The following is a 13,197-nucleotide window of genomic DNA, read 5'->3' as shown; positions in this document are numbered from 1 at the left end:
ACTTCCTAAGTCGCCAGGACATACACGCCGGAGAGTTGTCTCTCCATCTGGGGGTGTTTTAGCTCCTGGTAAACAAATGAGGTGTACCAGAGATATATCTCAAAGCATCACGCCACAACTACAAGATCCCCAGGTACGGGTCCAGGTCAAGAGACCCATCAGTAGCCTTCGTGGACGCACTGGCAGTAAAATGGGACTTCAAGCTGGCGTATCTCTTTCTTCCGATTTTTCTCCTTCCAAGAGTTCTCAGAAAATTCAAGCAGGAAGGCGGAACGGTAATACTGGTGGCTCCGGCTTGGCCCAGACGTCACTGGTTCACCGACATACAGAATCTATCCTTAGACAGTCCATACCCTCTTCCTCTATGGCAGGATCTGCTAATGCAGGTTCCCTTCCGACATCCGGACTTACGTCGTCTGGCTAAGACGACGTGGCTCTTGAATCTTCCATCCTAAGAGCGAAAGGTTTATCCCGATCTGTAATTCAAACGATGATTAGGGCACGGAAACCTGCTTCTGCTCTCATCTATTACAGAATTTGGTTTTCTTTTGGTCAATAGTGTTCCCGTAGGAATTATGATCCTAGGATATTCAGGATTTTCAGGGTACTGGCTTTGATTCAGGCAGGATTAGACAAAGGTCTACGCCTGGCCACTTTGAGAGTGCAGGTTTCTGCACTGTCAGTCTGTTTCCAGAAGAAGATTGCTTCATTACCAGATGTTAGAATTTTTTCCTAAGGAGTTTTGCGAGTTCAGCCTCCTTTTTGTTCCATCGGTAGCAACGTGGGATTTGTCTTTAGTTCTTAAGGGACTACAAACTTCCTCATTTGAACCTTTGGACTCTGTGGATTTGAAGTGATTAAAAGCAAAGACACTTTTTCTTCTTGCTATTTCTTCTGCTCACAGAGTCTCTGATTTAGCAGCGCTCTCTTGTCGCTTCCAATTTTTTATTTTTCACCAGGATAAAGCTGTTCTTCGTACAAGGGAGGATTACCTTCCTAAGGTAGAGTCCTGTTTTCATGTCAATGAAGAAATTGTAGTTCCAGCTTTTCAGGTCCCAGATCTTTTTGTAGGTGAAGCCTCCCTGGATGTAGTTCGAGCTCTCCGTATCTATGTGGAGCGTACAAACTCTGTTAGAAAATTAGATGCTCTTTTTGTATTATATGGTTTTCACAAACGAGGATGGTCAGCTAATAAGCATGGCTACGCATGACTCTCAGGTGTACACACAGGCTGATCTCCCTGTCCCAAGCACGTTGACAGCACATTCTACTCGGTCTGTAGGGCCATCATGGGCATTTAGCCATGGTGCCTCTGCTAAGCAATTGTGCAAGGCGGCCACGTGGTGTTCTGTCCATACCTTTCTTAGGTTTTATACCTTTTGATACTTTTGCCTCTCAGGATGCTTCCTTTGGGCGACGAGTTCTCCTTTCTGCTCAGGAATGTCCCCACCATAGGGTAACTGCTTTAGGACATCACCATGGTATCTCTGTGGATCCCTATGGACCTAGAAGAAGAAAATTAGGGTTATGGTAGACTTTCTTAGATAACTCCTTTTCTTCAAGGTCCGCAGGGTCCACAGGGGGCACCCACCCTGACGCATCTGGCTTCATTGGGTTATATTCTTTCGGTCACAGATTCCCTCATCTTATGTAAGAGTGTTTCTGGTGTACGATTGTTCTTCCTTCTCCTCTTTTCCTTCTCCTGCCTTGAGGCTTTTTAACTAAACTGAAGTCCTATGGCTAGGGGCGGGGTATATATGGGGAAGTTCCAGAGCATCCTGGGAGCAGAAACTTTAACTGTTTGGTGCTTGATCTTCGAACCATAATATCCCCATGGTATCCCTGTGGATCCTATGGACCTCGAAGAAAAGGAGTTATCTAGGTAAGTCTACCATAACTTACATTCTCCCCTTGAGAATGTAAGCTCTTGCGAGCAGGGCCCTCTACCCTCTTGTGCTTCTCCTTACTTTATTTTCATCTACTTCTTACTCACCACTAGGACACCTAACACTTGGTTGCTTATGCTCTGTTGCTTAATTGGGTGTTATGACCAACTATGTATCAATGTATATTATCCATGTCCTTGTCCTTCATTGTATTGTAAGTCACTTTTTTGGTTATGTACTTTGTAAGACACTGCGGAACACTTGTGCCGCGATATAAATAAACTATAATAATAAATCTAATTTTTTAATTTCTTATACTAATTTTGGAGGTTACGATGGCTACAGTATCACATGTGGAGGTTATGGTGGCTACAACAATAATGTGTCAAGGATAAGGTTATATAATGGGTACTGAGGTTATGGAACTGCCGTGATTTCGCCACTAAATGTAAAGAGGTAATCCGTTATAAGGCTGGTATTGCCTTATAACTGATTGCTGCTTTAAATTTAGTGGCAATCAGTTATGTAATCTCAGAATATAACCCACTAGAACTTAAAATGGTGTGGATGTAGCAGTGCATAGTTATTTGCTGTAGAGATCCTACACAAACCCATGCAAGAACCTGACAGGCTGACCTGCCATATTTCAAATGTACAGAAGCCACAAGGATTTATACTTGTGCTCATTATTGTGTTGCTGTATATGGTATCAAGTTCCAGTCTTGCATAGAAAGACACTACTTGTAGTGGTATAAATCTCTTGATGACTCTTGAAACAAAGAAAAAACAGTGGAATGACGGGTAATATTAATAGAAAACAGCAATTGACTTGGCACTTGGAAAATGTTCATTCTTCGCTGCCTGTTTGGCAGACAAGTACTTGGATGTTACTAGGCATTGTTCATTATTATACATATCATTTCTTTTCTTTTCTTTTTTTATTTATTCTTCTGCAAGTTACCAGTGGGATACTGTTTCTGTTATGGCAAAGTACGTGAACACTTATATTATGTTGGTGTCTAGTAAGTATTTATTTGTGTTTATTGCAGAGTACTGGAAAATCAGAGCTTCCAACAGTCCTCAATCAAATGTCCCCCATGATAAAGTCTCACAATGAAAGAGGTCCTCATGACTTCAGCACTGAGGAGCTTTGTATGCTGCTGGTTTATATATATTCTGTGACTGGAGAGGTCCAGAAGAATACAGAACTGGAAGTCATAGAAGGTCAAATGAGGAAAGTTCTCATCCAGTGTTTGTGTGATGAACCTGAGCTGAGCCCTCTGCTTCAGAAGATAACAGGTTAGTGTATTACACACACTTTTATTACTGTATCCCAGATTTCGTAGGTAAATAAGCCTCCTATCCAGTGTCCACCCAATAGTCAAGCCAAGCAGCTAATTTTTGGCTGCTATGTCTGATTATTGCATACTGTGGGCCTGACTCAGAGATGGAAGCTATAGCACAGCAGTTATGCTGCAATTATGCACAAACCACTGAACCTTATAAGTAATAAGACACCCATTGCCGTCTTCTCTGATCTGATGCTGCTTCCGGAGATGCAGCCATCGGACCAACTGCGTGAACATCGGACATCTGAGTAACCCCAGGTCATTCAGGGTGGCTGCGTATTTCAAGCAACAATTTATAATGTCTATTTATTAGGTGTTTCATCATTTTATGTTATATGCAGGTTCATTTGCTGCTCCCCCAGTGAAGATCAGTGGACTAGGTGTGGTCTTGGTGCAGTGGGGACTTTGACACACTATACAGGTTGAGTCTCCCATATCCAAAATGCTTTGGACCAGGGGTATTTTGGATATCGGAATATTCCGTGCTTTGGAATATGAGATATCTTTGGAATGGGACCCAAAACTAAATACAGAAAGCATTTATGTATACACCTTATACACACAGCCTGAAGGTAATTTTATACAATCTTTTTAATAATTTTGTGCCTAAACAAAGTTTGTGTACATTAAACCATCAAAAAGCAAAGGTGTCACTATCTCAGTCATGCTAAAAAAATTCCGTATTTTGGAATAATTGGATAGTGGAGACCTGTAATATACTTCTCAACTGTTGCGATCTAGCTGGGATAGTCCCAATTTGGGTACTCTATCCCGATTGGGCGGTGCTGTTCAGTATATCCTGTTCCCCATAGCAAAGTAGCGGTAAACTGGTGCTGTGCACCCCTATCATGGTGGGTGCAGCATTTGAAAAGGTGGTTTTGTAGGTGGGAAAGGGATGGGCAGTGGTTTAGCACATCGGAAGCACCTGACCACACCCCATGATATGCAAGTGCTACTGCACAGCAAAAAATATTATACCTCAAGGTTGTGCTAGATATACATAGAGATGACCTAACTAATATGAAGTAAATAGAAAAGGATACTTAATCCTTTTCACAGAAGTAAATTCCCTTTAACCATCATTCCTTCAGAAATTCCTGACGGTCTCAATAAAGGTATACATGAAAAAAATAAATAACACAAAAAAGTGTCAATATAGGCAAAGTAATAATTGTATATCAATCTGATATTGTAGAGTTGTAATATTTTGATCTAGATGTATTGATGTTTGGCATACCAAAACTCACATGCAACTGTGTGAGAATATACACATCAAAGTATCTTTATCCTCCTGCCTTATGGGTACCCAGAAAAATATCCCCAATGGAAAATAAAGTTTCAAATGAAGATTAAGGTGTAGCGTACTCTACTCTCATTCGGTGTACGCTGCAGCAACTCATAAAGGTTTCTTTATATGTACTTCAGTCTTTTTTCAACTTGTCCCCATATATATATTCAGTCCTCATAAAAATAGAGAAAAATGGTGTATGTAGCCAATAATATAGTTTAATGGACAAGTAAGAGACAAACTAGTACAAAAAAGAACACAAAAACTATTTCTAAATGAGAAAGATGATGACCTGATGTAATAGAACAATGGAGTCCGGAATCCACAGTCTCATCCAAGAAAATCACCTCTCGATATTGTCCAAATAACAGGAGTTCCTCAAGACCAATGCGTTTCGATTTGCCACTGTGTAGGGAACAACTATTACCAGGGCACCTTAAATTCCCTATACAATCAATCAATCAATCAATCAATCAATCAATTATCATAAATGATAAACCCTTCCAATGTGTACACAATAATAGCATCATATCTAAGACAGTAGGAATTATTCGTAATTCACATTCCTGGGTAAGTGCTTGTGGCTGGCGTCCTGTGTCCCATGCTTACTTCCGGAAAGAGCGCTTTCCGGTATGACATGTGACTTTCCCTGCCATGTCCTACTCATGCATGTGCATGACACCACTCCGGAACTAGCCGGGCAATCTCTGTGGAGGACACAGCGTGGACTTCTTAGAAAGCTGGAAGTGACGTCTATACACCATGACGTACTTCAGGTAAACGTCGCTGGTGAAAACGATGCGGAATTTTTTGTCCTCAGCTCAGTGTCCATATTGGAGACCTTACAGTCCTAAGTGCCTGCTATATATGGATAGATATACATATCAGGATATATCTAAATAAATAATAAATATATAAAAGCACTAATAACCCATGTATCCCATATATTAGAAAATAGTGTATAGTAGAAAATGCATATAAAATACATATATAATGAATATAAAACTTAAAAGAACCTACTTCATAAAAACCATATATAGGAACCATTAAGAAAAACCATTTATAAAAACCACTTTATTTCGAAGTCTTGGTTTAAACCACCAGGGGCTAAAGTTTTATATTTTAAAATGGTTTTCATTTCGTCCCTGGCGATAGCCACCATGTTATCATTGGATCTAATGGATCCTTTGATCAATTTCAAACCCAGAAAGTTTTTGATATCATCTGTGGAACACTGATGTGTGGTTCTAAAGTGGGCTGACAATGAGTGCGACTCTAAACCTTTTTAATATTTCGGAGATGTTCTCCGATGCGGGTTTTAAGGTTCCTCGTGGTACTCCCAATATAAAACAGTCCACAGCTGCATTCTATAGCATACCTGTTGTAAATTAAGCAATATCAGAATTATAGGGTACATACAATGTTATAGAATAATTAAAACAAATTTGAGAGAACAATCTAAGAAGAGCTTGTCAAATGCTGAATGAGTGACATGTACAGTATAAAAGTGAGATCTCCCAGGATTGAGGTGCAAGCAGACAAAGGTTTCTGTCTGCAATGTGTGGTGGATACTTTATATTATACCTGCTGCACTGTACCTAGTTTGTCTGGTAAATGGGGCTTTTCAAACCAGGCCTTAGGATATTGGAGGGCAGTTCCCTGGATTGAGTGAGTTTCAGGGCTCACTCCAAGAATAAATGTGGATGGTTGAGGCATGTCCTTTCTTGGCTTACCCATATCCAGTCAGCTTCTCCTGTCAGATGGAGCAAAGCTTTGCTACCCCATGGTTACTGCCATCGAAACTAATAGTCATCTCATAAAAATGCAGACAAATATGCAGAACTAGGACTATGATGTCAAAAGGAAAGACATATGGCCGTATTCAATTTGAGGCATTAAGTCAGGATTCGCGGTAATTTAACGCCGATGACGTCATTATCTCCTGTTTTAGTTTTCCTCCGTATTCAATTTGAAAAGACTTTCCGCCTAGGCGTTAAGTCAGTGCAATGTAATAGGAGGTAAAGTATCGCCTATGAATGGCAGGAGTTAAAAAGTGCATAATTGGGGTTTTGGGGTGCAACATTTCGGGAACCCCCGTGCAGCCTTCAGACAGTCCCCCAAAGGTAATCTGTGTCAAAAAAGAAAAAAAAGATTAAGGGCACCCCAAAAATTGACTTTGAAAAAGGGGGCGAAAAAAAAAAAGTCGGGGCACAAACTTAAAAAATAGAGAACTTTACTCTGGGGGGGTCCCCAACTATGCCACAAGTGTTTTTTTGATTGCAGGTGTTTGCGGCAGGTGGGTTTTTCACAATTTTTTTAAGTCACTTTAGCAACTTTAAAATATGCTGAACCCCATTTTTAAGTACCCCAAATTTGATGCCCATAGTTGTTTTGCCCCCAAAAAAACTTCTAAATGCTCTTCTGCATCACCTTATTCAAAGCCGCATTTATGCACCTGCCGCGGCTATTAGAAACCCCGACTTCCTTCAGTAGTTAAAAATGGGGGTACCCATACGATACTTTAACGCCTGGAAAACAGGCGAAGCCAGCATTAAGTCCGGGCCGCGTTAAGTTAACGCGACTCGGCTCAAATTGAATACGGGCCATAGTATGTTTGTGCTGCACCTCCACTGCCCGTGCAGAAGGTGTTACTTTCATCTTTTAGTTATCAGTATGATGTCGTATGATGCCTCTACAAACATTGCTAATACTTATCTAACCAGATATATGTTGCCACTACAAACATTGATAATACCTATATAACCAGAGGTCGTATAATATCACTACAACCATTGATACTACCCATGTGACCAAAGGTCATATGATACCACTACAACCATTGATACTACCCATGTGATCAGAGGTCATATGATACCACTACAACCATTGATACTACCCATGTGATCAGAGGTCATATGATGCCACTACAACCATTGATACTGCCAATCTGACATGCATCATATGATGCCACTACAAACATTTATGCCAATTAGCTGACCAGAGGTCACATGATGTAAATACAACCATTTATATCACCTATCTGACCAGAGGTCATAAGACTCCTCTTCTGAGACAGACTGATATCTCGATCTATCATCGAAGTCCCAAATGGTTTAATACCTGCTGTGTTTACCGCATGGGTAAAGCTCTTGGTTTGAAGCCTGGAGCTATTCCATTAGTTTCCCTGTGCGGTGAACCCCGTGGCTAATTAAATCTGTCCCTAGTCTTCACCATGCCTCTTTGTGTTAGTCTGTTAATAATGCTTACACAATATATACAATATATACTTGATTAAGAAGTATAGGTCTCTGTGATAGAAGGAGGTTGGTACTTAATTAAAAGCTAAATTATATAATAATAGTCTTTATAGTTCACCATTAAAACTAACCATATGCACCTGTTAAAGGGACTTTATTTATGGTAGCAGATAATTACTTTAATAAATAATGCAAATACCTTAGTCCTAGTATTGAACTCACCTTGCACTGGAATGGTTTTCTTTGTACTACTTTCTCTTCCATCCCTGTATGTACATTGGTGAACACAGAATATCATAGGAAGCCTATAGAACACTGTCAATCATTGTCAAGTTGCCTGTTGTACTAGTTCGCCTGTTATAATACTCAACTGAATATGCGAAGATTATTTCTTGACACATCATTCAGCCATTTAACTTTCTCGCTCAGCATTTGTCTAACAAATGAAGAGTCCAAGTCATGGTACGCAAATGTCTTTTTTGTTCTTGGTATAGTCATACTTTTATTTCTTCCAAAAAGTTTGGTGCATTACGTAAGTCCCATACTGACCAATTTGATGACTTTTAAACATGATGGTCTTTGCATAAGTTGATGCATGTGTTTTCGATACATCTGGAATTTCACTTAAACTTTCTTAAGATTAAAACTATGATTCTTGCATTATGGTTCTCTAGGGTAGAGTTTAACTTGAAGCTGTGGTTTTATTTCTGCACTAGACTCCCCCTCCCCCCCTCCCTCTCCCCACACACACAATGAGAAATTGCTTTGCTACTAATTTACTTTTGTCCATCTAGATTTCTTTAATAAACAAATTTAGTCTTAAAGTACATAATTTTCAAATTATCTTAATCACACACAATAATAAAAATAATTTAGAACTATAAAGTTAAGGGACATATCCGAAAATGACATTGTATTGTTGTTAATAGTCGTTTTTGTACTGCAAACAAACCACACAACTGTCATGTAGCTCAGTACTCACAGAAAGTTCTCCTGCCCAGCTGAGATTTGTCTATTTTTTGGTGGCCAAGATGCATGAAGACCCTCAAGCAATGACTGAATGGGGCTGAAGGCATAGGGGCAGATTCAATTACCCGCTGTGCTTACCACATGGGTAAAGCTCTTGGTTTGAAGCCCAGAGCTATTCAAATAGTTTCCCTGTGCGGTGAACCCCGTGGCTAATTAAACCTGTCCCTAGTCTTCACCATGCCTCTTTGTGTTAGTCTGTTAATAACGCTTACACAATATATACAATATATACCTGATTAAGAAGTAGAATTGTTTTTCCATGTTATTTAAACAATAATACATACTGGGGAGGGGTTAGTGCTTGTCAGAGCCATAACGAGACTTTTTGGTGTCCTGGGCCAGAAAGAGCATTAGTGCCCCCGTCCCTCCTAATTTTTCAAATAGGGACATGAGATGCGTGCCCAAAAAAAGGGTGTGGCCTTATGGGGAAGGGGCATGACATCTGATTTGTTCCATACGATGATGAAGGGGTGCCGATCCCGTTGTACCACTGCTATCCAGTTGTCACTGCCAAATACAGTGTGAACCCAATGGCTGCCTTGATGATACACAATAATTCTGCATAAACAATAAAAAATGGGAAAAAAGGCGCAACCTTCTAGAATATAATAAACAATGAATATGAATAATCCCAATACAAGTCCACAAAATCGCTAAAGAAGTGAAAGAAAATGTCCTCCTTCAATTTTCAGAGTTGGGTAATTCCGACAAATGAGATCCTCGTGGTAGACATGCAAAAAAAGGAGAAAATCGCAATATAGCGTAATATATTGATTTTAATCACATAAAAATTGACACAAGACGTATATTCAACATTTAAAATCCTCCACCAATATCAAAGCAGCATACCAGAGATGGCGGTGTATAATGCACACCCATTCACGTATAAGCCAAACAATCCAAAGTCTCCCGGGTACAACCTGGAATGGCAGCTCCTGGATGTGCACTCTTCCCTTAGATGTTAAAAATCCACTGGTGCTGTGTTCCTTTCACCAACGCATTTCAACTCCTATCTGGAGTCTTTTTCACAATAATTCTGCAGTATAACTCACCGGCTTTAGATGTAGGAGAGCCATGGTGAAGCTGCACCTGCAGCAGGATTTGTCCATCAGAACAGCCATGCACAATTGGAGCCGGCAATTTATATCATCGACTGAAGGTATAGAAAGAGTGCTACTTGTAGTGTACATGCAGCAATTATCAGCGGCAGGGAGATTCGTGTATGTACCCTGCGCCGGCAGCTGAACTCACTGGCACTTGAGGTGTGCTGGAAACACCTGGGTCAGGAATTGGTGTCTGTGTTCAGGGCTGCCGCCAGGGCAGATATCTCCATGTGTAAAGTGTCTGACTGCCAAGTGAGAGGTGATAGGTTTAAGTCCCAGGTATGACAGTGTTTTGAAATGTGTGTGTTAAATAAAAAAGGATATGACTGAAGGTGCTTGGGGAGGTGGCAAAATGGAGGGCGGAGTCGGCCAGGGAGGAGATAGGGCGGCCAGGAGTTGCCGGGGATAAAATAAATAGAAGCCACAAGTGAGAATGAATATTAACAGAAAATTGACAGGCCCAAACAGCGCCCTCTGCCCTGCGGTGCCCTGTGCTATGGCACATTTCGTGCCATCCTTGTTACGGCCCTGGTGCTTGTTACTGCATCTCCAAATAATTATCAAGGGCCTCATATATTTGTTATTGTACTTTTGCGGTCAATGCTCAGAAAATGGGTATTATCGGACAATTACTGAATTATTTAAGCAACAGGGCTATTTAATATGAAGTTACATATATGCAGTGACCCCACCCGTTTTCAGACCGGTAAGCAGACTCCTTAGCTTTTCTGTGTTGACACTCAGAAGCTAGCATGTTAGCCCATTGTAGCTTATAAGCTACAATTTATTTTCACTGGAAAGGGATATTCGTGTCCATCACCGGCACCTACACTCTCATTAAAGGGCGCACACTCGCTGTGGCATTTTATATTTTATCATTGTGTATTGCAGCAATACAGAAAAACTTTTATCACTGCAAGGTGTCATTGAGATCTCACCAAGCCATCTGAGTGATACTGACCCGAACTTTAGTCAGTTGGTTTAATAGAGTCTATGGCCTTTTTATTAAATGCTGCAGAGGTCAAGAGGAATTAATATTGAACATTCACCTCTGTCTCATGCCCTTAAGAGGTCAACAGCACAGTTTCTGTGTAATGTAGCTTCCTGAGATCTACAGGAATTAGGTCGTAGATGTCATAGCCTGACAGATGCATTCCAGCTATCTTACTGTCACTTTCTTAATAACATCCTTTAATTGTTAAGGTGAATGGTTTGTGATGATGAGTGTCCACAATTTATATTCATTTTAAGTACTCCTCTAAAATAAGTATTAACTAATAAAGTCTCTAGATCAGAGGTTCCCAAACTCTTTTGAATCACGGCGTCCTAGTGTATCAGCATTGTTTTCACGGCACCCCTTAAGCCAAAAGTTTGTTATTGAGAAATTCTGAAATAAAAATGTAATTTGTGCTGACCTGTCATCCTTAGGCTCAGTTATGTGGTGGTGGACAGGTTTGCACATCTGTTTGTCCACATATTTACATTACATTAACCATAAAGAATTTTGGTATGGTGCTGGACCAGCAACCTGAGGCACCCCTGCAAGTGTCCCGAGGCACCCCAGGGTGCCGTAGCTCACAGTTTGGGTACCACTGCTCTAGACCCAGGTAGAAAGAATGACATATTGAGTTGCAGGAAAATCTACATTTTATTGTGAATTTGATCAATTTTGAAAATAAGGACATTTTCAGGGACAAAGATTTGTAAGGACACATCTTTAAAACCTGATACTGGTCCTGATAATTAGGAACAGTTGGCAGCTGGAGGGCGATCCACCTACCCCAGTTGCTATCCCCGAGCTCCATGTTTACTAGTTAACTACAATCACTGATAATGCACCATCTCAATGGTCCTTTTGCTTATGCTCCTGTTCTGCAGCCATAGCTGGCTATATCCCATACAATGCCGTTAGAATGGAAATGTGTTGTGCACTTTGTTCTGAAAAGACCCCTTAATGTCATATTTCTGAAAATAGTTTGGCCTAATACATATATTTATTTATTTTTTATATGTGTTTAACAGAATAGTTTATCACAGTTCTAAATATTAACTCCTGAGCAAAGCAAGATATCGATACATAAAAATATGTACGAGTTATATTGTTGTATTCACAATCCCAGGACAGTTTTTTTTACATTTTTAAGGGAACATCCATATAATATAATCTACACACAAAGGGCAACTGTCATATGTAGGATGTTACTAAGGAAATAAGTATAAATATGAGTAGATGAGTAGGGGACATTAAGGAGAGTGGAGGAAGGTGGATATAAAGGAGTGTGCGGTCCAAAGTGACCTCTTCTTTTGCTAAAACAAAAGAAGGGGTAAATGAGCCTATTTCTATTATAAGTAAAGGTCTGAAAGGCCCCATGGGCAGAACCAGAATGTGAAGACATACTGTTAAACAAAAACCAGGGCCTCCATGTCTGAGTAAATCTATAGGTTATATTATTTAGGTGTACAGTAATATCTCCATGTTTGCTACGTACCACATTATGCTGTAGATTAGGGGCATGAGAGGTGTATGCAACACACAAAAAAAAACAAAGTTTAACTTTGTGCTCAGATTTAAATCTGTCTGTGTGTAATTACAGTCCCTACATGACTGTGTTATGCCAGGATCTGTCAGGTGTTGCATATTCTAATATACAGATGGGTCCAAATACATCTAGCCTCCTGGTGCGTTAAACAGTTCTTCTAGTCGCGCCATGCCGTGGCGTGACTCAGTAGCGCCGAGCGTATTTTTGTGCATCTATTTACCTTCAAATGCGTCTTATTCACACAACGATGTAAATATATAGCACAAGCAGATTCTGCGATTAAAATAATATGCAACTTGCCTATATTCTGTGCGTGATTGTGGGTGTATCTGCATGCTAAACACTATTAGCGTTCCCGCTAGCCTGTTTCAGCGGGGCGCCACGTCCTACACTATTTCTGAAGGACAGAAAGCACCCTGCCCTCAGCGCGGCACCCCACTGAAACAACCTGCGAGTTATGTTCTCCACCCGCGGGCCGCAGTGTCCCGCGGGTGGGTAAAATGGCAGAGCAGCGGCTTGGGGGCTGCCCAGCATGTCCGTAAGTGCCGGGCACGCCCCCAAGAGTGACGAAAAGGGGACGCATCATAAAGACACGCCCCTTTTCATTGGCCACGCCCCTTTTTGGTCACGCGTGTCTGCTGTAGCTCCGATGCCCTGCCTGCCGCCAGTCCTTGAGTGAACACTACACTGTTACAGCTGCTGACACTGTAACGTAGCATTTCGCATGCAGATATACCCGCACTCG

The 13,197-nt window shown here is 40.8% G+C and overlaps 1 protein-coding gene across 2 annotated transcripts in view; it reads left to right on the top strand.

Annotated features, from left to right (window-relative positions):
• Positions 1-13,197, top strand: part of SCFD2 (sec1 family domain containing 2) — a 610,440-nt gene that overhangs the window by 230,232 nt on the left and 367,011 nt on the right. For both annotated transcript variants that reach the window (XM_088475261.1, XM_088475260.1), the window contains one exon: positions 2,936-3,185. In XM_088475261.1, the coding sequence (XP_088331387.1) occupies positions 2,936-3,185 (250 nt within the window). The remainder of the gene's footprint in view (positions 1-2,935; positions 3,186-13,197) is intronic.

The sequence above is a fragment of the Taudactylus pleione genome, unplaced genomic scaffold (genome assembly GCF_031769625.1).
Source record: "Taudactylus pleione unplaced genomic scaffold, aTauple2 ptg000169l, whole genome shotgun sequence".
Taxonomy (NCBI): Eukaryota; Metazoa; Chordata; class Amphibia; order Anura; family Myobatrachidae; genus Taudactylus; species Taudactylus pleione.
The sequence above is the reverse complement of the archived record's forward strand: the minus strand, read 5'-3'. Positions and strand labels throughout refer to the sequence as shown.